Source organism: Culex pipiens, chromosome 2 (genome assembly GCF_016801865.2).
Source record: "Culex pipiens pallens isolate TS chromosome 2, TS_CPP_V2, whole genome shotgun sequence".
NCBI lineage: Eukaryota > Metazoa > Arthropoda > Insecta > Diptera > Culicidae > Culex > Culex pipiens.
The window spans coordinates 181,994,378-182,020,003 of record NC_068938.1 but is presented as its reverse complement, the minus strand read 5'-3'; the positions used below and the strand labels follow the sequence as shown (position 1 = coordinate 182,020,003).

Here is a 25,626-nt window from a genome sequence, read left to right as displayed (position 1 = left end):
CCGGAAAATTGTAAAAAGGGTGGTTTTTTGTAAGAAAACCCACCGTGTTATATATTTTTAGAAAGGTCGAAGATCTGATAACCCTATCAAAAGTTATGAGCACTTAAGTGTTAATTATACAGTTTTTGGAGACCCGATCTCAAATATTTCTGAGCAATTCTCTACGAAATCGGTCTTTTTTCTTCAATTTTAATTTTTGTATTTTTTAATCCGGCTGAAACTTTTTTGGTGCCTTCGGTATGCCCAAAGAAGCCATTTTGCATCATTAGTTTGTCCATATAATTTTCCATACAAATTCGGCAGCTGTCCATACAAAAATGATGTATGAAAATTCAAAAATCTGTATCTTTTGAAGGAATTTTTTGATCGATTTGGTGTCTTCGGCAAAGTTGTAGGTATGGATACGGACTACACTGGAAAAAATAATACACGGTAAAAAAAAATTTGGTGATTTTTTTATTTAACTTTTTATCACTAAAGCTTGATTTACAAAAAAACACTATTTTTAATTTTTTTTATTTTTTGATATGTTTTAGAAGACATAAAATGCCAACTTTTCAGAAATTTCCAGGTTGTGCAAAAAATCACTGACCGAGTTATGAATTTTTTAATCAATACTGATTTTTTCAAAAAATCGAAATTTTGGTCGTAAAAATTTTTCAACTTCATTTTTCGATGTAAAATCAAATTTGCAATCAAAAAGTACTTTACTAAAATTTTGATAAAGTGCACCGTTTTCAAGTTATAGCCATATTTAAGTGACTTTTTTGAAAATAGTCGCAGTTTTTCATTTTTTTAAATTAGTGCACATGTTTGCCCAGTTTTGAAAAAAATATTTTTGAAAAGCTGAGAAAATTCTCTATATTTTGCTTATTCGGACTATGTTGATACGACCTTTAGTTGCTGAGATATTGCAATGCAAAGGTTTAAAAACAGGAAAATTGATGTTTTCTAAGTTTCACCCAAACAACCCACCATTTTCTATCGTCAATATCTCAGCAACTAATGGTCCGATTTTCAATGTTAATATATGAAACAATTGTGAAATTTTCCGATCTTTTCGAAAAAAATATTTTTGGAATTTTCAAATCAAGACAAACATTTTAAAAGGGCGTAATATTGAATCCACGTCTTCGTGGGCTTCATAGTGCTTCGTCAAGCTGTATTTATCGTCGAATTCCTCTTGACATCTCGGGCATTCTAGTGGAATTTGACGCTTTTCGTGAAGTGTTTGATGTGCTTCAAAATTACGCTTGGTCATAAAACTCTGCAAAAAGACGATTTGGTTTAATCCACTCGATCGTGAAATTGAGTTTTTCTTAAATTCTTAAATCCTTAAATTCTTAAATTCTTAAATTCTTAAATCCTTAAATTCTTAAATTCTTAAATTCTAAAATCCTTAAATTCTTACATTCTTAAATTCTTAAATTCTTAAATTCTTAAATTCTTAAATTCTTAAATTCTTAAATTCTTAAATTCTTAAATTCTTAAATTCTTAAATTCTTAAATTCTTAAATTCTTAAATTCTTAAATTCTTAAATCCTTAAATTCTTAAATTCTTAAATTCTTAAATCCTTAAATTCTTAAATTCTTAAATTCTTAAATTCTTAAATTCTTAAATTCTAAAATCCTTAAATCCTTAAATTCTTAAATTCTTAAATTCTTAAATTCTTAAATTCTTAAATTCTTAAATTCTTAAATTCTTAAATTCTTAAATTCTTAAATTCTTAAATTCTTAAATTCTTAAATTCTTAAATTCTTAAATTCTTAAATTCTTAAATTCTTAAATTCTTAAATTCTTAAATTCTTAAATTCTTAAATTCTTAAATTCTTAAATTCTTAAATTCTTAAATTCTTAAATTCTTAAATTCTTAAATTCTTAAATTCTTAAATTCTTAAATTCTTAAATTCTTAAATTTTTAAATTCTTAAATTCTTAAATTCTTAAATTCTTAAATTCTTAAATTCTTAAATTCTTAAATTCTTAAATTCTTAAATTCTTAAATTCTTAAATTCTTAAATTCTTAAATTCTTAAATTCTTAAATTCTTAAATTCTTAAATTCTTAAATTCTTAAATTCTTAAATTCTTAAATTCTTAAATTCTTAAATTCTTAAATTCTTAAATTCTTAAATTCTTAAATTCTTAAATTCTTAAATTCTTAAATTCTTAAATTCTTAAATTCTTAAATTCTTAAATTCTTAAATTCTTAAATTCTTAAATTCTTAAATTCTTAAATTCTTAAATTCTTAAATTCTTAAATTCTTAAATTCTTAAATTCTTAAATTCTTAAATTCTTAAATTCTTAAATTCTTAAATCCTTAAATTCTTAAATTCTTAAATTCTAAAATCCTTAAATTCTTAAATTCTTAAATTCTTAAATTCTTAAATTCTTAAATTCTTAAATTCTTAAATTCTTAAATTCTTAAATTCTTAAATTCTTAAATTCTTAAATTCTTAAATTCTTAAATTCTTAAATTCTTAAATTCTTAAATTCTTAAATTCTTAAATTCTTAAATTCTTAAATCCTTAAATTCTTAAATTCTTAAATTCTTAAATCCTTAAATTCTTAAATTCTTAAATTCTTAAATTCTTAAATTCTTAAATTCTTAAATTCTTAAATTCTTAAATTTTTAAATTCTTAAATTCTTAAATTCTTAAATTCTTAAATTCTTAAATTCTTAAATTCTTAAATTCTTAAATTCTTAAATTCTTAAATTCTTAAATTCTTAAATCCTTAAATTCTTAAATTCTTAAATCCTTAAATTCTTAAATTCTTAAATTCTAAAATTCTAAAATCCTTAAATTCTTAAATTCTTAAATTCTTAAATTCTTAAATTCTTAAATTCTTAAATTCTTAAATTCTTAAATTCTTAAATTCTTAAATTCTTAAATTCTTAAATCCTTAAATTCTTAAATTCTTAAATTCTTAAATCCTTAAATTCTTAAATTCTTAAATTCTTAAATTCTTAAATTCTAAAATCCTTAAATCCTTAAATTCTTAAATTCTTAAATTCTTAAATTCTTAAATTCTTAAATTCTTAAATTCTTAAATTCTTAAATTCTTAAATTCTTAAATTCTTAAATTCTTAAATTCTTAAATTCTTAAATTCTTAAATTCTTAAATTCTTAAATTCTTAAATTCTTAAATTCTTAAATTCTTAAATTCTTAAATTCTTAAATTCTTAAATTCTTAAATTCTTAAATTCTTAAATTCTTAAATTCTTAAATTCTTAAATTCTTAAATTCTTAAATTCTTAAATTCTTAAATTCTTAAATTCTTAAATTCTTAAATTCTTAAATTCTTAAATTCTTAAATTCTTAAATTCTTAAATTCTTAAATTTTTAAATTCTTAAATTCTTAAATTCTTAAATTCTTAAATTCTTAAATTCTTAAATTCTTAAATTCTTAAATTCTTAAATTCTTAAATTCTTAAATTCTTAAATTCTTAAATTCTTAAATTCTTAAATTCTTAAATTCTTAAATTCTTAAATTCTTAAATTCTTAAATTCTTAAATTCTTAAATTCTTAAATTCTTAAATTCTTAAATTCTTAAATTCTTAAATTCTTAAATTCTTAAATTCTTAAATTCTTAAATTCTTAAATTCTTAAATTCTTAAATTCTTAAATTCTTAAATTCTTAAATTCTTAAATTCTTAAATTCTTAAATTCTTAAATTCTTAAATTCTTAAATTCTTAAATTCTTAAATTCTTAAATTCTTAAATTCATAAATTCTTAAATTCTTAAATTCTTAAATTCTTAAATTCTTAAATTCTTAAATTCTTAAATTCTTAAATTCTTAAATTCTTAAATTCTTAAATTCTTAAATTCTTAAATTCTTAAATTCTTAAATTCTTAAATTCTTAAATTCTTAAATTCTTAAATTCTTAAATTCTTAAATTCTTAAATTCTTAAATTCTTAAATTTTTAAATTCTTAAATTCTTAAATTCTTAAATTCTTAAATTCTTAAATTCTTAAATTCTTAAATTCTTAAATTCTTAAATTCTTAAATTCTTAAATTCTTAAATTCTTAAATTCTTAAATTCTTAAATTCTTAAATTCTTAAATTCTTAAATTCTTAAATTCTTAAATTCTTAAATTCTTAAATTCTTAAATTCTTAAATTCTTAAATTCTTAAATTCTTAAATTCTTAAATTCTTAAATTCTTAAATTCTTAAATTCTTAAATTCTTAAATTCTTAAATTCTTAAATACTTAAATTCTTAAATTCTTAACTTCTTAAATTCTTAAATTCTTAAATTCTTAAATTCTTAAATTCTTAAATTCTTAAATTCTTAAATTCTTAAATTCTTAAATTCTTAAATTCTTAAATTCTTAAATTCTTAAATTCTTAAATTCTTAAATTCTTAAATTCTTAAATTCTTAAATTCTTAAATTCTTAAATTCTTAAATTCCTGAATTTCTGAATTCCTAAATTCCTGAATTCCTAAATTCCTAAATTCCTAAATTCCAAAATTCCTAAATTCCAAAATTCCAAAATTTCAAAATTCCAAAATTTCAAAATTCCTAAATTCCTAAATTCCTAAATTCCTAAATTCCTAAATTCCTAAATTCCGAAATTCCGAAATTCCGAAATTCCGAAATTCCGAAATTCCCAAATTCCCAAATTCACAAATTCCTAAATTCCTAAATTCCTAAATTCTTAAATTCCTAAATTCTTAAATTCCTAAATTCCTAAATTCCTAAATACCTAAATTCCTAAATTCCTAAATTCCTAAATTTTTAAATTTTTAAATTTGTAAATTTGTAAATTTGTAAATTTGTAAATTTTTAAATTTTTAAATTTTTAAATTTTTAAATTTTTAAATTTTTAAATTTTTAAATTTTTAAATTTTCAAAATTTTTAAATTTTTAAATTTTTAAATTTTTAAATTTTTAAATTTTTAAATTTTTAAATTTTTAAATTTTTAAATTTTTAAATTTTTAATTTTTTTTTTTTCAAATTTTTAAATTTTTAAATTTTTAAATTTTTAAATTTTTAAATTTTTAAATTTTTAAATTTTTAAATTTTTAAATTTTTAAATTTTTAAATTTTTAAATTTTTAAATTTTTAAATTTTTAAATTTTTAAATTTTTAAATTTTTAAATTTTTAAATTTTTAAATTTTTAAATTTTTAAATTTTTAAATTTTTAAATTTTTAAATTTTTAAATTTTTAAATTTTTAAATTTTTAAATTTTTAAATTTTTAAATTTTTAAATTTTTAAATTTTTAAATTTTTAAATTTTTAAATTTTTAAATTTTTCAATTACTAAATTCTTAAATTCTTAAATTCTTAAATTCTTAAATTCTTAAATTCTTAAATTCTTAAATTCTTAAATTCTTAAATTCTTAAATTCTTAAATTCTTAAATTCTTAAATTCTTAAATTCTTAAATTCTTAAATTCTTAAATTCTTAAATTCTTAAATTTTTAAATTTTTAAATTCTTAAATTCAGAAATTTTTAAATTCTTAAAATCTTTCCTAAATTACGAAAATTCCATAAATTCTAAAAAATTTAAAATTCCAAAAATTTAAAAAAATTCGAAAACTCCAAAATTTCTTAAATTTTAATAAATCTAAAATTCTAAAAATTCTAAAATTCCTCAATAACAAAAATTCTATAAATTCTAAATTTCCACAAATTCTAAAATTCCAAATAATTTAAATTCCAAAAAATATAAAATTTAAAAAATTAAAGAAAAAACTTCCAAAATTTCAAAATTCCTAAATTCCTAAATTCCCAAATTCCCAAATTCCTAAATTCCTAAATTCCTAAATTCTTAAATTCCTAAATTCCTAAATTCCTAAATTCCTAAATTCCTAATTTCCTAAATACCTAAATTCCTAAATTCCTTAATTCCTAAATTTTGAAATTTTTAAATTTTTAAATTTTTCAATTTTTAAATTTTTAAATTTTTAAATTACTAAATTACTAAATTTTTAAATTCTTAAATTCTTAAATTCTAAAATCCTTAAATTCTTAAATTCTTAAATTCTTAAATTCTTAAATTCTTAAATTCTTAAATTCTTAAATTCTTAAATTATTAAATCCTTAAATTCTTAAATTCTTAAATTCTTAAATCCTTAAATTCTTAAATTCTTAAATTCTTAAATCCTTAAATTCTTAAATTCTTAAATTCTAAAATCCTTAAATTCTTAAATTCTTAAATTCTTAAATTCTTAAATTCTTAAATTCTTAAATTCTTAAATTCTTAAATTCTTAAATTCTTAAATTCTTAAATTCTTAAATTCTTAAATTCTTAAATTCTTAAATTCTTAAATTCTTAAATTCTTAAATTCTTAAATTCTTAAATTCTTAAATTCTTAAATTCTTAAATTCTAAAATCCTTAAATTCTTAAATTCTTAAATTCTTAAATCCTTAAATTCTTAAATTCTTAAATTCTTAAATCCTTAAATTCTTAAATTCTTAAATTCTAAAATCCTTAAATTCTTAAATTCTTAAATTCTCAAATTCTTAAATTCTTAAATTCTTAAATTCTTAAATTCTTAAATTCTTAAATTCTTAAATTCTTAAATTCTTTAATTCTTTAATTCTTTAATTCTTTAATTCTTAAATTCTTAAATTCTTAAATTCTTAAATTCTTAAATTCTTAAATTCTTAAATTCTTAAATTCTTAAATTCTTAAATTCTTAAATTCTTAAATTCTTAAATTCTTAAATTCTTAAATTCTTAAATTCTTAAATTCTTAAATTCTTAAATTCTTAAATTCTTAAATTCTTAAATCCTTAAATTCTTAAATTCTTAGATTCTAAAATCCTTAAATTCTTAAATTCTTAAATTCTTAAATTCTTAAATCCTTAAATTCTTAAATTCTTAAATTCTTAAATCCTTAAATTCTTAAATTCTTAAATTCTAAAATCCTTAAATTCTTAAATTCTTAAATTCTTAAATTCTTAAATTCTTAAATTCTTAAATTCTTAAATTCTTAAATTCTTAAATTCTTAAATTCTTAAATTCTTAAATTCTTAAATTCTTAAATTCTTAAATTCTTAAATTCTTAAATTCTTAAATTCTTAAATTCTTAAATTCTTAAATTCTTAAATTCTTAAATTCTTAAATTCTTAAATTCTTAAATTCTTAAATTCTTAAATTCTTAAATTCTTAAATTCTTAAATTCTTAAATTCTTAAATTCTTAAATTCTTAAATTCTTAAATTCTTAAATTCTTAAATTCTTAAATTCTTAAATTCTTAAATTCTTAAATTCTTAAATTCTTAAATTCTTAAATTCTTAAATTCTTAAATTCTTAAATTCTTAAATTCTTAAATTCTTAAATTCTTAAATTCTTAAATTCTTAAATTCTTAAATTCTTAAATTCTTAAATTCTTAAATTCTTAAATTCTTAAATTCTTAAATTCTTAAATTCTTAAATTCTTAAATTCTTAAATTCTTAAATTCTTAAATTCTTAAATTCTTAAATTCTTAAATTCTTAAATTCTTAAATTCTTAAATTCTTAAATCCTTAAATTCTTAAATTCTTAAATTCTTAAATCCTTAAATTGTTAAATTCTTAAATTCTAAAATCCTTAAATTCTTAAATTCTTAAATTCTTAAATTCCTAAATTCCTAAATTCCTAATTTCCTAAATACCTAAATTCCTAAATTCCTTAATTCCTAAATTTTGAAATTTTTAAATTTTTAAATTTTTCAATTTTTAAATTTTTAAATTTTTAAATTTTTAAATTACTAAATTACTAAATTCTTAAATTCTTAAATTCTAAAATCCTTAAATTCTTAAATTCTTAAATTCTTAAATTCTTAAATTCTTAAATTCTTAAATTCTTAAATTCTTAAATTCTTAAATTCTTAAATTCTTAAATTCTTAAATTCTTAAATTCTTAAATTCTTAAATCCTTAAATTCTTAAATTCTTAAATTCTTAAATTCTAAAATCCTTAAATTCTTAAATTCTTAAATTCTTAAATTCTTAAATCCTTAAATTCTTAAATTCTTAAATTCTTAAATTCTTAAATTCTTAAATTCTAAAATCCTTAAATTCTTAAATTCTTAAATTCTTAAATTCTTAAATTCTTAAATTCTTAAATTCTTAAATTCTTAAATTCTTAAATTCTTAAATTCTTAAATTCTTAAATTCTTAAATTCTTAAATTCTTAAATTCTTAAATTCTTAAATTCTTAAATTCTTAAATTCTTAAATTCTTAAATTCTTAAATTCTTAAATTCTTAAATTCTTAAATTCTTAAATTCTTAAATTCTTAAATTCTTAAATTCTTAAATTCTTAAATTCTTAAATTCTTAAATTCTTAAATTCTTAAATTCTTAAATTCTTAAATTCTTAAATTCTTAAATTCTTAAATTCTTAAATTCTTAAATTCTTAAATTCTTAAATTCTTAAATTCTTAAATTCTTAAATTCTTAAATTCTTAAATTCTTAAATTCTTAAATTCTTAAATTCTTAAATTCTTAAATTCTTAAATTCTTAAATCCTTAAATTCTTAAATTCTTAAATTCTTAAATTCTTAAATTCTTAAATTCTTAAATTCTTAAATTCTTAAATTCTTAAATTCTTAAATTCTTAAATTCTTAAATTCTTAAATTCTTAAATTCTTAAATTCTTAAATTCTTAAATTCTTAAATTCTTAAATTCTTAAATTCTTAAATTCTTAAATTCTTAAATTCTTAAATTCTTAAATTCTTAAATTCTTAAATTCTTAAATTCTTAAATTCTTAAATTCTTAAATTCTTAAATTCTTAAATTCTTAAATTCTTAAATTCTTAAATTCCTGAATTTCTGAATTCCTAAATTCCTGAATTCCTAAATTCCTAAATTCCTAAATTCCAAAATTCCTAAATTCCAAAATTCCAAAATTTCAAAATTCCAAAATTTCAAAATTCCTAAATTCTAAAATTCCTAAATTCCTAAATTCCTAAATTCCGAAATTCCGAAATTCCGAAATTCCCAAATTCCCAAATTCACAAATTCCTAAATTCCTAAATTCCTAAATTCTTAAATTCCTAAATTCTTAAATTCCTAAATTCCTAAATTCCTAAATACCTAAATTCCTAAATTCCTTAATTCCTAAATTTTTAAATTTTTAAATTTTTAAATTTGTAAATTTGTAAATTTGTAAATTTTTAAATTTTTAAATTTTTAAATTTTTAAATTTTTAAATTTTTAAATTTTTAAATTTTTAAATTTTTAAATTTTCAAAATTTTTAAATTTTTAAATTTTTAAATTTTTAAATTTTTAAATTTTTAAATTTTTAAATTTTTAAATTTTTAAATTTTTAAATTTTTAAATTTTTAAATTTTTAAATTTTTAAATTTTTAAATTTTTAAATTTTTAAATTTTTAAATTTTTAAATTTTTTTTTTCAAATTTTTAAATTTTTAAATTTTTAAATTTTTAAATTTTTAAATTTTTAAATTTTTAAATTTTTAAATTTTTAAATTTTTAAATTTTTAAATTTTTAAATTTTTAAATTTTTAAATTTTTAAATTTTTAAATTTTTAAATTTTTAAATTTTTAAATTTTTAAATTTTTAAATTTTTAAATTTTTAAATTTTTAAATTTTTCAATTACTAAATTCTTAAATTCTTAAATTCTTAAATTCTTAAATTCTTAAATTCTTAAATTTTTAAATTTTTAAATTCTTAAATTCTTAAATTCAGAAATTTTTAAATTCTTAAAATCTTTCCTAAATTACGAAAATTCCATAAATTCTAAAAAAATTAAAATTCCAAAAATTTAAAAAAATTCGAAAACTCCAAAATTTCTTAAATTTTAATAAATCTAAAATTCTAAAAATTCTAAAATTCCTCAATTACAAAAATTCTATAAATTCTAAATTTCCACAAATTCTAAAATTCCAAATAATTTAAATTCCAAAAAATATAAAATTTAAAAAATTAAAAAAAAACTTCCAAAATTTCAAAATTCCTAAATTCCTAAATTCCCAAATTCCCAAATTCCTAAATTCCTAAATTCCTAAATTCTTAAATTCCTAAATTCCTAAATTCCTAAATTCCTAATTTCCTAAATACCTAAATTCCTTAATTCCTAAATTTTGAAATTTTTAAATTTTTAAATTTTTCAATTTTTAAATTTTTAAATTTTTAAATTTTTAAATTACTAAATTACTAAATTCTTAAATTCTTAAATTCTTAAATTCTTAAATTTTTAAATTTTTAAATTCTTATATTCAGAAATTCTTAAATTCTTAAAATCTTTCCTAAATTACGAAAATTCCATAAATTCTAAAAAATTTGAAATTCCAAAAATTTAAAAAAATTCGAAAAAAAAATCCAAAATTTCCTAAATTTTAAAAAATCTAAAATTCTAAAAATTCTAAAATTCATCAATTACAAAAATTCTATAAATTCTAAATTTCCACAAATTCTAAAATTCCAAATAATTTAAATCCCAAAAAATATAAAATTTAAAAAATTAAAAAAAAAACTTAAAGTCAAAAAAATCGAAAATTTTAAAATTCTATAGTTCTTGCCAAAACGCCAAAACCAAAAAAGTTTACCTTCTGGCAGATATCACATTCCATCCGGAAAGACGAGTCCTCCTGCAAATGTTGTTCAAGATTATCATTCTTGGAAATCTAAAAAATAAGTTAATAAAAATATTTATTTCAAGTGAATCACTAATCTAATCTTTACCTCGTTTTCGTTCTGCTGGGTCGCTCCCTCGGTGAGATCACTTTGTTTCATCACAGATTCACAAGATTCTTTCTCCTGTCCTCCTCCGGCCTCATCCTCCTTGACGTGATTATCTTCCAACAAATTTCGAGATTTTTTTTCCTCCTCGTCATCCTCAATTATCAGCTCTTCCTTCGTCACCGTTTCGTAGCAAAAAGAGGCGCCAGCTTCCTCAGTGTTACCCTTTTTTGCCGCTTGTGCTGCTGCATAATCTGTGGAGTTCTTTTTTCTTATCCGATGGGTAATCTCATGCCTCTCGAGGGATTGCTTATTGCGTAGGCGCTAGAACAATAGGGTTGAAACCAGCATAGGATTTTTATGCTGTTGAATAACTCACCTTACGACAGGTTTTGCAATCGAGAGCGGTAGATTTTCCTGCTGTATCGCCCTCCTTTGACGGATTTTCATCTTTTCCTTCCGTCGGTGGTTTCCCATCCGAAGCATCGGGTACTTCTTCCGGTTTCTTATGAATCTGCATGTGTATCTTGTGCTCGTATGCATCTCCACATCGCTAGAAAAATAAATCAAACTATAGTTCTACCATAAAAAAATATAATCCAACTTTTATCATACCAATCCACACGTTTTACACACGAAAAGCCCTTCAATTAAGTTCATATGCCGAAACACATGAGCATTGGCCGGTGCCCGGTTGATAAACTTCTTATTACAGATGGTGCACAAATAAGTGCCGTCGTCTGCCTTAACCAGCTTTGCGGAATATTTATGCTTCGTTTCGTCCCAGTCGTGTCTTGTGATGTGCGTTAGAAGCTCTGCCCGCGTTGGGAATTTCTGAAAACAAGAAGGGTCATCATTTATGTTTTTAATTATGTTACAAATTAACTACTAGGGTATATGGCCCTATTTTGGACCTACTATGCAAAGCGTCAACATATTTCGCATAGTTCTCAGGAACGGTCTAACTAATTTGGCTCGTTTCAGGATTGTTTTGTGCATTAATTTATGCTTAACAAAGTGTACTATTGAAAATTTAAAATAATTTAACCATTCCATTGTAATAAGCATTCCAAGTAAAACATTTTTTGGATGCTTTTTGGACTTATGAAATGTATTTTGGAGACATCGCTGAACCTATTTTGGACCCACACTCTGATTGGTTGAAATTTGGACAACTCGAATTGCGGCGTGCGGCGGCAACACGCACACTTACAAAAACTCGGTTTGATAAACCAAAGGGCCTATCCACGATTATAATTTGGAAAATATTTATTTCAGAAATTAAACAATTATGATGAAACAATGGATTTGAATTTGAAAACGTGTTTTAATCATATTGAATGGAAACTCACGCATCTTTAGCAGGTATCTGTCCTATTTACAATTTGCATATTCTTACGACCTAATTGTTCAAGCATTAGAACATAAAAGACAACCCGTTATTACTCGCAATAAAAACACCTTATCTTAAAATTAAATGAATGACACAGATACATAACAAGTTACAATGAAAAAAGGTTCTAAATTTTACGCAGAGCTTATGTTCAAATATTATTAAACAATCGAGAAATTTTAAAGGGAGATTATAGCTTGTAACTTGGTGTGAAACTTTCTCATCTGTCATGTTAAACTTTACAGTTGCTTTACAAAAAGTTTAAGTACATTTTGCACTTGCAAACAATGTAATATTTGAAAAAAATCTTTGTTTGACTACCGGGGTGCCTTTGATAGTCATAGTTTGTCTTGTTAAAAGCAGATTTGAGGTTTTCAAACATTAAACTTTCAACTTACTATCACTTAGGTTGCTGATATAATTTTTAAGAAAATCATTTATGTCAATACTTAGTTAATTATGTTTATAAGCTTTTTAATATAATACATATAAATTTTAGGTAATATTGTTCAAAATTCAGAACTTTGCCTGAAATTCGTTGAAACTAGTTTTGTTTATTAAATCATGGATTTGTATTACATGTATAATCAAAAGTTTTCACATTTTATATGAAATTTGTTTTTCTGGAAATGCCTTTAAATTATGAGATGTTTTAAAATTATGTTTCAAAGACAAATAATATTTAATAATATTTATATTACTTATTTTAACTTTTCCTAGTACCCTTTTCCTATTAAAAGATTGTCCGAAGAATCCGAAAATGCATTCCGTTTTACGATTCAAAATCATGTTCATTGAAAAAATCATGACACGTTGAGAAGATGAAAATAATGCTATTTATCAACATTTTCTTAGTTATAGTTAACTAACTTTTTAAACTTTTCAAAATTTCATGAAAAGTTTTTCATGAGGTACTTTGAGCACTTCTCTACCACCATACCATTCCATACAAGGGGTGGGACACAGAGTAACTGAGTGACTCAATTTTACAAAATTACTCAGTGTGGCTCAAAGTTACTCAATCTACTTCACAATTTTTCTCACCGAGTTTCGGAATTTGTGAATAAACCAGTGTTTGACAGAAGAGCGTGTTTACAAATGAATTAGACATATCTAACGCCATGATGCTGCAAAAGTTTCCATAGCCGAAACCCGGAGCGAACTATTCCGTCTGTTACGGATTTCGTTACGGAATGTACCGTGCTGATCGTCGCCACCGGTACCGGTGAATTCGATAGTGGACAGGTTCGAGAGAATGCATTGCTCGCCTTCACCCTCGGTGTTAAACAGTTGATCGTCGATGTCAACAAGATGGAATCGGCTGAGTCCCCGTTCAACGAGGACCGTTTTAGGACATTAAAAAGGAAGTCTCATCCTACATCAAGAAGATCGGCTACAACCCGACCGCCGTCGCTATCGTGCCCATCTCCGGATGGCACGGAGACATGCTGGAACCGTCCACAAGAGCGTGCTCAACCAGGCCCTGACCGATCATTCCTCGATCGCGCACGTGACATCGGCTGTAAGATGTACATGGACAAGGAGTGGAAGGCCTACTCAGACATTCAGATCCAGAACGAGGAGGACTCAGAGGACATCGACCAAATGCATCGAAACGGACCGCATTAAAAGAAACCAAGCAAAAAGCAAAAATAAACGCTTTTATCTTTAGTTTTATTTGACTCCTTTGACAATAGCTGAATTTTCGCAAGTACCCGCATGACATAACCGGAAATCGACATCTGGTTCACTCAAGGGAACTGTTCTCGCGGTCGCTAGTATCGATTGTTGTTTGGTGGCCGGCTACCATGCACAGGGACAAGGAAGACGATAGCATCATCACCAGACCTCCGGCAGGGCTTCTTGGTACATTTCGACGGACTTGACATCAGTGGTCAGGTTGGCCGGGGCGGAGACGATGGCGATACCGGGTTTCCGTTCCCGTACCACCGATTTTGTTGACATCAGATGCAGGGACTTGTCGGTGAAACTGGTCGGCGTCAGGATGCCATCCATAGTTTCAAATATGCACTTGCCTTCAGCCTTGTCTTCTTGCGCCTCGGTACCGTGGCTTAGGAACGTGTCACACTGATTTTGGGGACGCGAAACCATGTTCCAAATCGCCCACAAATCGTTCGACTAGATGTCCTTACTGTGTGGATGGTCGTTTCCACGTTGTTTCTTTGTGCCTGTCAAAGTCAGTCGTCTCTGGTGCCAAATGTCAGTGTCAAAATTCGTTACGTCGTTTGAGAGTATTGAAAAACTTTGAGTGACTCAATGTTACTCAAAATTATTCAAATTTTCTCAATATTACTCTCTGTCCTACCCCTTGATTCCATACCATTCCGTACGTATTCAATTTTTACTCATCATTTTGCGGAAAAATATCAAACCTATCAAAGTCACCCCGGCTATATGTCTCAAATCATAAAATTCATAATGTTAACATCGCATTAACCTCTTTTGCTTATTTTTTTTCCAAGATTTTTATTTTTCTAGCTGGTTTAATTGTGTTTCTAACATGATTGACATGATAAAACTTACAAAAAATATATTTTCCATATGTATATTTCTCTGATTAGTTTGCAATACGTCTTAAAAGCCATCACGATCTCCGACACTTTTTTGATTTTTTTTCTGAACCAAACCAAATTTTGTTTGTTTCCCAGTAAAGAGCATTTAAAAGACGTGCAGATGATAATTCAAAGCATTTTTTATTTATAATTCGTAAATTGATCGAGAACTAATCGAAAAATTGATTTGTTTACAACTAGCGCTTAGGATCTTTTTAAAACTAACTCAAGATTTTTTAAATTTAATTCATACGACTTTTTCAAAAACCACTCGTAAGCGATGTTGACAGCTCCTGTCACGGTGACAGCTGACGATTTAATGAACTAGACCCTTTAGGTTTTTCAACCGGGTAGCCAGTTTGCATTTTTTGAAGCAAAAATTAAAAATATATGCGGCTAAATTGGAGATAATGATGTTAAGACAAAAATAAATCAACATCAGTTTAAATTTTGGGATAATTTGCAATCGGTCCTAACAATCATCTAAATCTCTAGCATCAATTTGCATTTTTATCGTTTAAAAAACATATTTTCATTGTTTCTGTTAATCATTTGCTTTTTAAAGCTTAGATTTCATTCAAATAATTACAGTCAAAAAAATGAATTAAAAATATTAAATTTAAAAATTTCAATTAATTTCAATGAAATATCGAAATAAATTGATAAACAAAACTGGCAACACCTTGTTATGCATGTGTTGGTGATAGCCTTGAACCGACGGTAAAGTAGGTCCAAAAACTGATCCAACGCGGCTGATTTGAAAAAAATATTTTGAAATGTGTTTTTTTCGATAATAGAATAGTTATTTCAATGGTTTAGTGACGGAAAACAAGAAAGAATCAAATAAACAACAGTTGCATTGCTCGGAAACCAGACGAAATTGCTTGGTGTCAGTGCAAAACAGAAAAAAATCATCAAGGTGTCGCGAGCCAAATCTGATAAGCAACGAGGCCGGAATATTTGGACCTAATCGATGTGCTAGAAAAATGAAAGGAAGTTCGAATGGCGTTGGAAAAAGTGGCTGAAAAAGCGGAAATAATCAAAAATGTTAACATTTTTGGAAGAGGTAAGATACAAAACGATCCTGCCTACACTTTCTGTTGGTTGAATTCAGTGAATTCGTACTTTAAAAGCCTGAAATACCTCGATTAATAAAAATAGGTCCAAAATAGGTACTAGGTCCAAAATAGGGTCATATACCCTAATTAACTTTTGGTATGATTTTTCGAATTTTTCAATTTCATAGAAATTTTTAATTTCAGTTGTTAGAACTTTTTTTAAGAATTTAAAAAATTAAAAACTTATGGTTTGAAAATAATTTCAAAATTTTGGAATATTATAATTTCAAAATTTCATTATTTCAAAATATAATAATATTAAAATTTTCAAACCAAGTGCCAGTAAACTCACACCCCATTTGAATTAGTCAGCTATTGAAAGGTACCCCATATGAGCTTAAGCAAATCACTGCACTGATGTTTTTGCCAAAACAATCCAATAAATCAAATATTTTTTATCAAATTTTCGAGTTTTTTGAACTCTTGAACTATTTTTTTTTATTATTTGTTTTAGAATTTTAAAATACTAAAATTTTTAAATTTTGGAATTTAAGATCCTGAAAAAATAATTTTAGGAATTAAGAAGTGTGAAATTTTAGATTTTTTTTTAATTTTACGCATCAGAACTGAATAAATCTAGAATTTCATAATTAAGAATATTCAAATATTAATTATACCAATAAAAAATTCTTGAGCTATAAAATTCCAAAATGTCAAATTCAGAAAATCCAAAATTTTGAAAATTTGTAAATTCTGAAATAGTTGAATTTAAAAATCCTATAATTCTTAAATTTTAATTTTCTAATATTCTAAAACTTTTATGTTACTTAAACTTGAAATTTTCTTAATTCTAAAATTCTAGAGCTCTTATAATATCTAAAATTTCAATATTTTAGATTCTGTAATCCTAGATTTATTTGATTCTAAATTTGAAATTTTTCTAATTCTGCAATTCTAAAATCGAAAATTTTTTAAAATATAATATAAAATTAAAGAGTTATAAAATTATAATTTCCTAAAATTTTAAAATTTTCGCATTCTAAAATAATTAAGCATTATAGAATTTTTGAATTCAAGTATATCAGAATTTTAAAATTTTCAAGTTTTAGAATATTATAAATTTCAAAATTATACAGTTTATAAATTAAATTTTTTATAACTCTACAATTTAATTATTTTGATTTCAGAATTAATTATTTTTAAAATTTAAGACCTAAATTTTAAAATTTTGAAAATGTATGCTTTTAGGAATATAAGAGCTTTAGAATAATAGCGCCTTTAAATTTCAAAATTATAGAATTTTTGAATTAAAGGGTTTCAGAATTTACAAGTTTACTAATTTTACGATTTAATAATTTTAGATTCTTTGAATTTTAAAATTGAGAATTTTATAAAATAAGATTTTTAGAAGTTTTTTAAACCTTAGGGAAGTCGCGTGTTTTCGCATTTCTTACAATTGTCCTCACAAGCTGTGTACAATGTACACGTACGCGATCGCCGGTGGGATTACAGGATTTAATTTGTTATGTTTTTTTTATTTTAAAATTTTAGAAGTTGGGATTATATTATTTTTTTACAGAATTGATTGTTTTTTTGAATGTCCGAATTTTAGAATTTGATTTTTTTTATTGTCAGTAGAAATCTGACGGTATTAAATCGAGGAATTGCGAAAAAATCTCAATCTACTTAAGTCCAGACTCGATCAACCGAAGTCTTCGCAAATATTTTTTTTCTCATCTTCTTACTCACCACATTACATTTGTGACATGTAAATCGAAGCTCTCCGCTGTGGTGCCTTCGCTTGTGTTTTGTAATGCTTGCCCTGTATACAAAGCGCTGAAAAAATAAATCGCATTATAGTCATTGAAATTGCCGAGCATACATCATTATCAACCTACCGCGTCGCAAACATCGCACGCAAACGTTTTATCCTGCTCAGTTCTCTTGTGTACGAGTTCATGTATTCTAAGTTCGGTCGAATTTCCCAGTCGCTGGAAATGAAAAGTTGATTTTTTGAGCAGCATTGTAGAAGGTTGAGGAAAAACAAAGAAAATCTAACCAGTTTACAAATTTGGCACTCGTACAATCCCAACCGCTTTGCCGAGTGTCGCCTCGCACATCTTCGGGCTAGGAACTGCTCTCTGAACCGGCGCGGACACTCGGAGCACTTGAAAAGGGTATCATCTTCTTCTGATTTATAATCCTCCTTTTTATGGATCTCCTCATGCTTTTTAAGAACATACTTGCTACAACAACACTGAAAGGAATAAGAGATGCTGAAGTTAATCGATTTTAAAATACCAGTTCATTGTTATCCGAGCATTCGTTGGTGAAGGTTGTCTGAATCAACATGACTCGTCGCGTCCCGGCGCAAAACGCCGACAATATTGCCCTACCTGCGGCTCAAGCAGGCAAAAAAGTGGGAATTTCCAAAAGGAAGGTTGAGGCCTCAACTGATGGCCAAAAACCGGGGATTTCCAAAAGGAAGGTGCTTTTGGAAGTGACATCGAACAGCAAAAAGACGAAAAAGAGCGACGGTACTGTACCGATGGATGAGGAGGAGGAGAACTCTTCGTCCCACGAGGAGCAGCTATTGAAGAACAACAAGTTTGCTGGACTGCCTGACGAGGACCAGGTAGCGGAAGCAAAGGAGAATGAAGTGAAACAGCGTAAGGAGAAACTGCCTCCTTTTTATGTGCGGCAATCAGCAGCAACGATCGACTTTCGAGCGGGGCTGGTTGAACTCATCAAGTCTGGGAAAGTCCTAGGCAACATTCGTCTGTGTCAGGACGGATTTAAGGTGCTGGTGCAATCCAGGCAGCACTATCAACTGGTCAAGGATTACTTGACCGAAAAGGCGGAGTACTTTACCCATGATGTCGCCATGGATAAGCCGTACAAAATCGTCGTCAGAGGTCTGTACGACATGCCAGTGGAGGAATTAGCTGCCGAGCTAAAAGTTTTGAAACTGGATGTGTTGGCCGTGCACAAAATGAGCCGACGCAACAAAGACATCAAGTACCGTGACCAGCTCTACCCGCTGCATTTGGCTAAGGGATCGACGACGCTTCCTGAGCTGAAGGCAATTCGAGCGGTTTTCAACATTATCGTGTCGTGGGAGCGATACCGACCAGTGCATCGTGACGTCACACAATGCTTCAACTGCCTGGGTTTCGGGCACGGAGGTAAGAACTGCCACCTGAAGCGTCGTTGCGCCAAATGTGGTACCGATGCGCACATCACATCCCAGTGCATCCAAGATTCGCTGGTGAAGTGCCTCAACTGCAACGGTGAGCACTCGTCAACCGACCGAAAGTGCCCCAAGAGAGCTGAGTTCGTGAAAATTCGGCAGCAAGCATCGACGAAGAATCAGCCTCAGCGTCGTAGAACTCCTCCAGCCCTGGTGGAGGAAAATTTTCCACCTCTTCAACCGCGACGCCAGGTCCCAAACTTGACACCGTTGCCGTTGGATCCCAGGAAGAGAGCTGAAGTGAACCATCCACGGCCGGGTTCCAGCCAGGAGCCGAGACCGCCACCACCGGGCTTCAGCCAGGAGCCAAGACCAACCCAAGAACCAGCAGTTGAGGAAAACGGTAATGATCTTTACACCTCAACCGAACTCCTCAATATTTTCAAACAGATGTCCGCTGCACTGCGTGGATGCAAAACCAAGACCCAGCAGATTGAAGTGCTGACCTCGTTCGTCATCCAGTATGGATCGTAGGTCCCTCAAGCTGCTGAATTGGAACGCTTGCTCCATTAGGAGGAAGAATTTAGAGCTGGTGGATTTTCTTCGCGAGAAGGAGATCGACGTAGCCGCCATCACGGAAACTCATCTGAAGCCCGGTGAAAAAGTTTATCTGCAAAACTACAAGATCGCGACGCAGCTCGATAGGACCACCTCTGGAGGAGGAGGTGTGCTTGTCGCTGTTCATCGTGGTCTCAAGCCACGCCGGCTGCCACACTTTAAGCTGGACATCATCGAGGCCGTTGGAGTGGAAATTCCCACTTCGGTTGGCCCAGTACTCTTCATTGCTGCATACTGTCCACGTCAGGTGAATGCCAGAGATGGTTCAGCAGCAAAACTGAAGAGCGATATCCAGAAGCTGACACGGCGGAGCGCAAAGTACATCATCGCTGGTGACCTCAACGCGAAGCATGAAGTTTGGGGAAACAGCAGGAGGAATCGGAACGGAGTGATTCTGCACAACGATCTGCAAAACGGATACTACAACGTTGTGAGTCCGGATCGTCCAACGAGGGTGGCTCGGTCTGGGAATCACTCAATCATCGACTTCTTCATTACCAATATGGCTGAGAACGTGGCTCATCCTGAGGTGTTTGAAGAGTTGAGTTCTGATCACTATCCGGTGGTTGTGGAGGTTGGAGCTTCCGTTACTCCGCAGCGGCAACCAACCCGGAAAGATTACCACAACGTTGACTGGCAGCAGTTTCAGCAAGTGGTCGACAGCAACATCGACTATGATCAACACCCGGAAACTTCTACCGATATTGATCGTTCGCTGGAGGTGATCCAGCAGGCTATCAACCAAGCAGAGGCTGCCAACGTTCGGGAGGTTCCTGTTAATTTTAAGGTAACTGATATTGACGTAGATACTAAACACTTGATTAGACTTAGGAATGTTTATAGGAGACAATATCAACGGACTGGGGACTATGACAAAAAGATTTCAGTGAACAATTTGAACAAAATCATACAAGACCGACTTGACAATATCAGAAATCAAGAATTTTCAAAACATGTAAGCCAGCTTGGGAATTATTCAAAACCATTTTGGAAACTTTCAAAAGTTCTTAAAAACAAACCAAAGCCTATTCCTCCTCTTATTGTTGAGGATTCTCCTTTGATTACATCCGAGGAAAAGGCAAATGCACTTGGGCTTCATTTTGTTAGTTCACATAATCTTGGCGCTTCCATGACCAGCCGTAAAGAAACATCAGTTGCCAATAGTATTTCAACAATCAACGACTCTACCTTTGAATTTCCTGCAGATTCCCATGTTTCTGGTGAGGAAGTCAAAGTTGCAGTTAAACAAATGAAAAATATGAAAGCTCCAAGCTTTGATAACATTTTTAATCTAGTGTTGAAAAAACAGAGTGATCAGTTCTTTCAACACCTAGCCAATATTTTCAATAAATGTTTGCAACTTGGTTACTTCCCCACCAATTGGAAACTGGGCAAAGTCATACCAATTTTGAAGCCTCTAAAAGATCCAACATCGCCAACAAGTTATCGCCCCATTAGTCTTTTGAGTAGTCTGTCCAAACTCTTTGAGAAGGTCATCTATTCAAGGCTTTTGGATTTTACTAACGATAATAATATAATTTTGAACGAGCAGTTTGGCTTCCGAAAGGGACATAATACTGCTCATCAGCTTACGAGAGTAACCAAAATCATCAAGCAGAACAAGCTTGAGTCTAAATCAACTGCTATGGCTTTGTTGGATGTTGAGAAGGCTTTTGACAATGTTTGGCATGATGGTTTGATACATAAACTGTATTTATACGGTTTTCCAATGTATCTTATCAAAATTATCCAGCACTATCTTTCGGAGAGATCGTTCAGGGTTTTTCTGAATGGGATTGCTTCTGGATTATTCAACATTGATGCTGGGGTTCCCCAAGGAAGTATTCTTGGCCCACTTCTGTACAATATTTTTACATCTGATTTGCCTACTCTTTCTGGTAATGGTGTGTTGTCACTTTTTGCTGATGACACTGCCGTTATTTATAAGGGTAAAATAACCAGATATTTAGTTGGCCGTCTACAGAAGGGTCTTGACGTTCTTTCCGAATACTTTGGCGACTGGAAAATTCGCATAAATGCAGCCAAAACTCAAACCATCATTTTTCCACTTTCCAAATCGGCCAGATTTGTTCCAAAGGATGATGTTTTGATTAAAATGAATGATGTTTCGATACCCTGGTCAAAGGAAGTTGTCTATTTAGGTCTCATACTTGACTCGAAACTTTTGTTTCGGCAGCATGTAGATAAAATATTGAACAAGTGCAGCATTCTCATCAGGTGTTTGTATCCTTTAATTAACAGAAAATCAAAGCTATCTTTGAAAAATAAGCTAGCAGTTTACAAACAAATAATTTACCCCGTTATTAAGTATGCAGTACCTGTTTGGGAGTGTTGCGCTAGAACTCATAAATTGAAGCTCCAGCGTGTCCAAAACAAGGTACTCAAAATGGTTTTGAATGTTCCTGGCTGGACAAGATCAAGTGAGGTTCATGAATTAGCAGAAGTTAAAATGTTGGATCAGAAGATTCAAGAAAAATGTTTGAAATTCAGGGAAAAATGTGCTATATCTGAATACCCCTTGATTCAAGGATTGGTTTAGTTTATGGTAAGATTAAGTTAGTTTTAGGTTAGGTTATGTTTTCTTAACATTTTTTTTTCCTCATTGTACCTAGTGTTACAAAAATGATAAATCATATACTTTTAAAGTTATAAAAATGAACAGTGTTTAAATCACGAAAAGCAAACTAAAGCTGAAGAGCCACAGCTGACCACTTATTATGTAAACCAAATGTAATTATTATAAGAAAGATTCAATAAAGTATATTTAATTCAAAAAAAAAAAATACCAGTCGATTTTACCAACCTTTCCACATGTTTCACACTTGTAGCGTCCAAGTTTAATATTATTGTGACCTCTTTCACATCTAAGAGCCAATGCAGATTGCTTAAACGTCTTGTTGCACTCGGAACATTGGAAGGGGCGTTCTTTGGTCACTTCCATTGAATGTCTGCTAAGAGCCTTCTTCGTAACCGCTTCGGACGAGCCGTCCATCACCTTCGAAGGTTTCTCCTTCACCGCCGCGTCAGGAAGTGGCTTATCCTGCTCTTGAATCGCTGCTTTGACAGACTGTAGGTGTAATTCCGCTCTCTTCTTGTGGTTAAGTTCGTGTTCTTTGAGGTCATGAAGAGTTCCTGAGACCTGGAATGAAACGATGTTCAGCTGCATTGAAGAAGGAAAGCGTCACAGTTGATACTAACCCGGTTACAAGTTTTGCACTGATAAAGTTTAAGCCGTCTTGCCACATGCTTTCTCATACATTTATTGACCGAGTACTTTGACTTGAACGTGCGATCGCATTCGGAACATTTGAAGAGGCCATTTTCGAGCTGTGTGTGTTGATTTGTTTCTTGTTTGTGGCTGTTCACATGTCTTGTATGTACTTCCTTAGAACTGGAAACCTTAAATAGTATGGAGTCAATCAGTAAACAGTTGATCCTAAAATTATTAAAACTAAACCAACCTTCTCACAGACCTCACACTTGTAAAGTTCTTTTTTGATTGCAATGTGCCTTTTCATGCATCGGTTGAGGTTATTTCTGGTATTGTATGTTTTACTGCACTCGGTACATTTAAAGATTTCCGTTGATTGTTCGCTAGCATGTTGTTGATCTTCCTCCGGAAGGTCCTTCTTCGGTTCTGGAATCGCTGGCTCGACAGCTTGCAACAGTTCCGTGTTTGGTTTGTGCCTTGCCTCATGTCTTCGAAGGTCAGAAAGAGTTCCGGCGCGCTAGAAAAGAAAAGATGTTACGCTTGCACTCTTAGACGAAACTCACGCCAAGTTCCAACCAGGTCACAAAATTTACACTTGAAAAGTCCCAGCCGTCTTGCCAAGTGTCGTTTTGTACATTTGACCGCCATATTACGCTGCTTGTACGTTCGATCGCATTCAAGACATTTAAAAAGGCCATTTTCGTCGATTGACACACCAGATTCTTCTGACTTAACCTCTCCGGCTGGTTCCGAGTCCGAAACATCTTCAGCATTTGACCCCTTCCTGTGGACGGCCAAGTGCCTCACGTGCGTATGCCTATCACTAGAGCACTAGAAAGATAACGGAATAATCGGTTTAGAATTCCTGGAAGTGAAAACCAAACCAACCTTTCCGCAAACTTTACATTTGTAAAGTCCCAGTCGCAAAGCATTGTGCCTCTTAACGCATCGATTAAGATTCCATACATTGGCAAACGTTCGATTGCACTCTGTGCATTGGAAGGGGTGCTCCTTAGAAGAAATTGCCGTTGCAGGCCCGCTCACAGATTCTGGTTGATCCTCTAGAATAACCTCCTCCTTGGTCACCGTTTCGAAGCAGAAAGACGAGCTTTCCGTTCTAGTTTCCAACCCATCCACAGGTTCCTCTTTCACAACCGTAAGATGATGACCTTGGGGTAACGGTTCGGTAGGTTGCTCCAAGGTTTGCTCCGTTGCCATCTGTGAGAAATTAATAGATTCCTAGCAGTTAATAAACTTGCAATTTAATTTTGATTCTTTTTTACACTTTTAGGCTTGATATATAGCCCAAAAACAAAAATTTCCAAAACTAGAATATTTTATTTGTCAATAAAATCATTTTCCAATTATAAACTTTAAAAAAAATATTAAAGAAAAATCAGGCCTGAAAGAGTCAAGACGTGTGGCCACTGGCAACAAACTTTGTTCAGAAAAATCGGAAAAGTACGTTGGTATAAAATTTAAACAATTATCTGTTAAAATATTCTACTTTAGTTTATCTATTGAAGCAAAAATACAATATTATCATGGCATATCATGGCAATTTCAAACCAAAAAAAACTAAACTGCATAAATTTTTGCAGCAAAGCAAGTGTTTCCCAAACACATAATGAAATTTTATGTAAAAATACAACAAATCGAAATTTGTATGACCCAATCTGACTTCCAAGGCTGAATGTTACCCCCGATGACGGTACCATAAAGTACAACAACTGACATCTTCTAGCAAGTTGTTCTCCAGTTCAGTTAATATTGAAACATTTTAAACTGACAAGCATTATTTATCCATCGTCATTTCGGTTATGTTTACGGCATAACAACTCACTGTAACAACTTTGGTTTGTTTTATAAAACTGATTTGATTTTAAGTGTTGCTAAATTCACTGTTTCTATCCATGGTACTGTTTATAATGACATTATAAACATTGTTTATGCGGTAGAATAAAAGAAGTTTGTTATTAATTATTATTTTTGTTTACATAGCAAAAATGGCTGCGTGCTGATTACTTTTGACAGATTTTGAAACATAAATATGCACTCAAACAAATTGTCATATCGATGCTGGGTGGATTGTCACCTTACCTAATTCGTAGGTAAATCGCTCTGATCATATCTTTTTCTAAATTTCAGAACTTTTTAAAACTAAAATTAGCTCAAATCAGATTCGAGCTGTCACCGTCGGCGCGTAAACATCGTCGTCGAATTGTAGCTCTCGCGAAAGTTAATTTATTAGTGCTCCCGGTGTGTTACCCAGCACCCTGGGGAAACGAAAGCAGCCCAAGCCGCCGCCGCTGCCCGGCGAAGGCGATTCCGGCCGGGATAGTGCATCGCAGATCGTGCAGCGGGTGGACTACAAGAAGGCCCGCAAACAGCAGAAAGAAAAGGTGGTGACGCCGCCGTCTTCGAGACGCCGCCGAAGAAATTCCACCGGCGGTATCTCATCGATTTCGGACCAGCTCAACGAACATCGGCCACTGACCCAACCCGGGAGGTCTTCCGGAGGATTCCCGACGGCGAATCAGTTCGAGATGCTCGACTTCGACATCTCCGGCGATGAGGTAGAAAACGTAAACAATGGCGGCGGTGGTGGAACTTTTGCCGTTGGTGATGGTGCTGCTGGTGGTGATGCTGCTGGTAGTAATGTGAAAAATCCGCCTCCTGCTCCCGCAAAAATACGCTGTCCGCCGATTTTCGTCCACGGTTCCAGTGTCCCAGCGCTTAATCGACTGATGTCAACAACCCAGCTGAGCGCCGACGATTATCACCTGCGGGTAAACAAAGGGTACATCCAGATCAGGGTGTCGACTAAATCCCACTTTACTTCTGTGGTGAGTACTTTGAAGCAGGCAAATGTCCAGTTCTACACCCACGGGACCAGTGATGAAACCCCGGTGAA

At 29.1% G+C, this 25,626-nt stretch overlaps 2 protein-coding genes across 3 annotated transcripts; both read right to left on the bottom strand.

Annotated features, from left to right (window-relative positions):
• Positions 1-152: 152 nt before the first annotated feature.
• LOC120428993 (zinc finger protein 91-like) lies at positions 153-24,640 on the bottom strand. 2 transcript variants are annotated; one of them, XM_052707701.1, is made up of 14 exons: positions 24,556-24,640; positions 23,601-23,930; positions 23,289-23,543; positions 22,963-23,229; positions 22,700-22,900; positions 22,305-22,640; positions 17,732-17,929; positions 17,571-17,663; positions 17,422-17,508; positions 11,264-11,482; positions 11,028-11,201; positions 10,652-10,972; positions 10,516-10,593; positions 153-1,267 (listed from the first exon to the last, which is right to left on the bottom strand). In XM_052707701.1, the coding sequence occupies exons 2-14, from the start codon at positions 23,928-23,930 to the stop codon at positions 1,085-1,087; spliced, it is 2,742 nt and encodes a 913-aa protein (XP_052563661.1). In that variant the 5' UTR covers positions 24,556-24,640; the 3' UTR covers positions 153-1,084. The 2 variants fall into 2 exon arrangements, with proteins under 2 accessions (XP_052563661.1, XP_039450069.2); XM_039594135.2 differs by having other exon boundaries at positions 10,516-10,557.
• On the bottom strand, positions 13,558-14,366 carry LOC120429873 (elongation factor 1-alpha-like). The gene has a single exon (XM_039594955.2). It carries the CDS (start codon positions 14,151-14,153, stop codon positions 13,881-13,883), a length of 273 nt encoding a protein of 90 aa, XP_039450889.1. The 5' UTR covers positions 14,154-14,366; the 3' UTR covers positions 13,558-13,880.
• Positions 24,641-25,626: the final 986 nt, after the last annotated feature.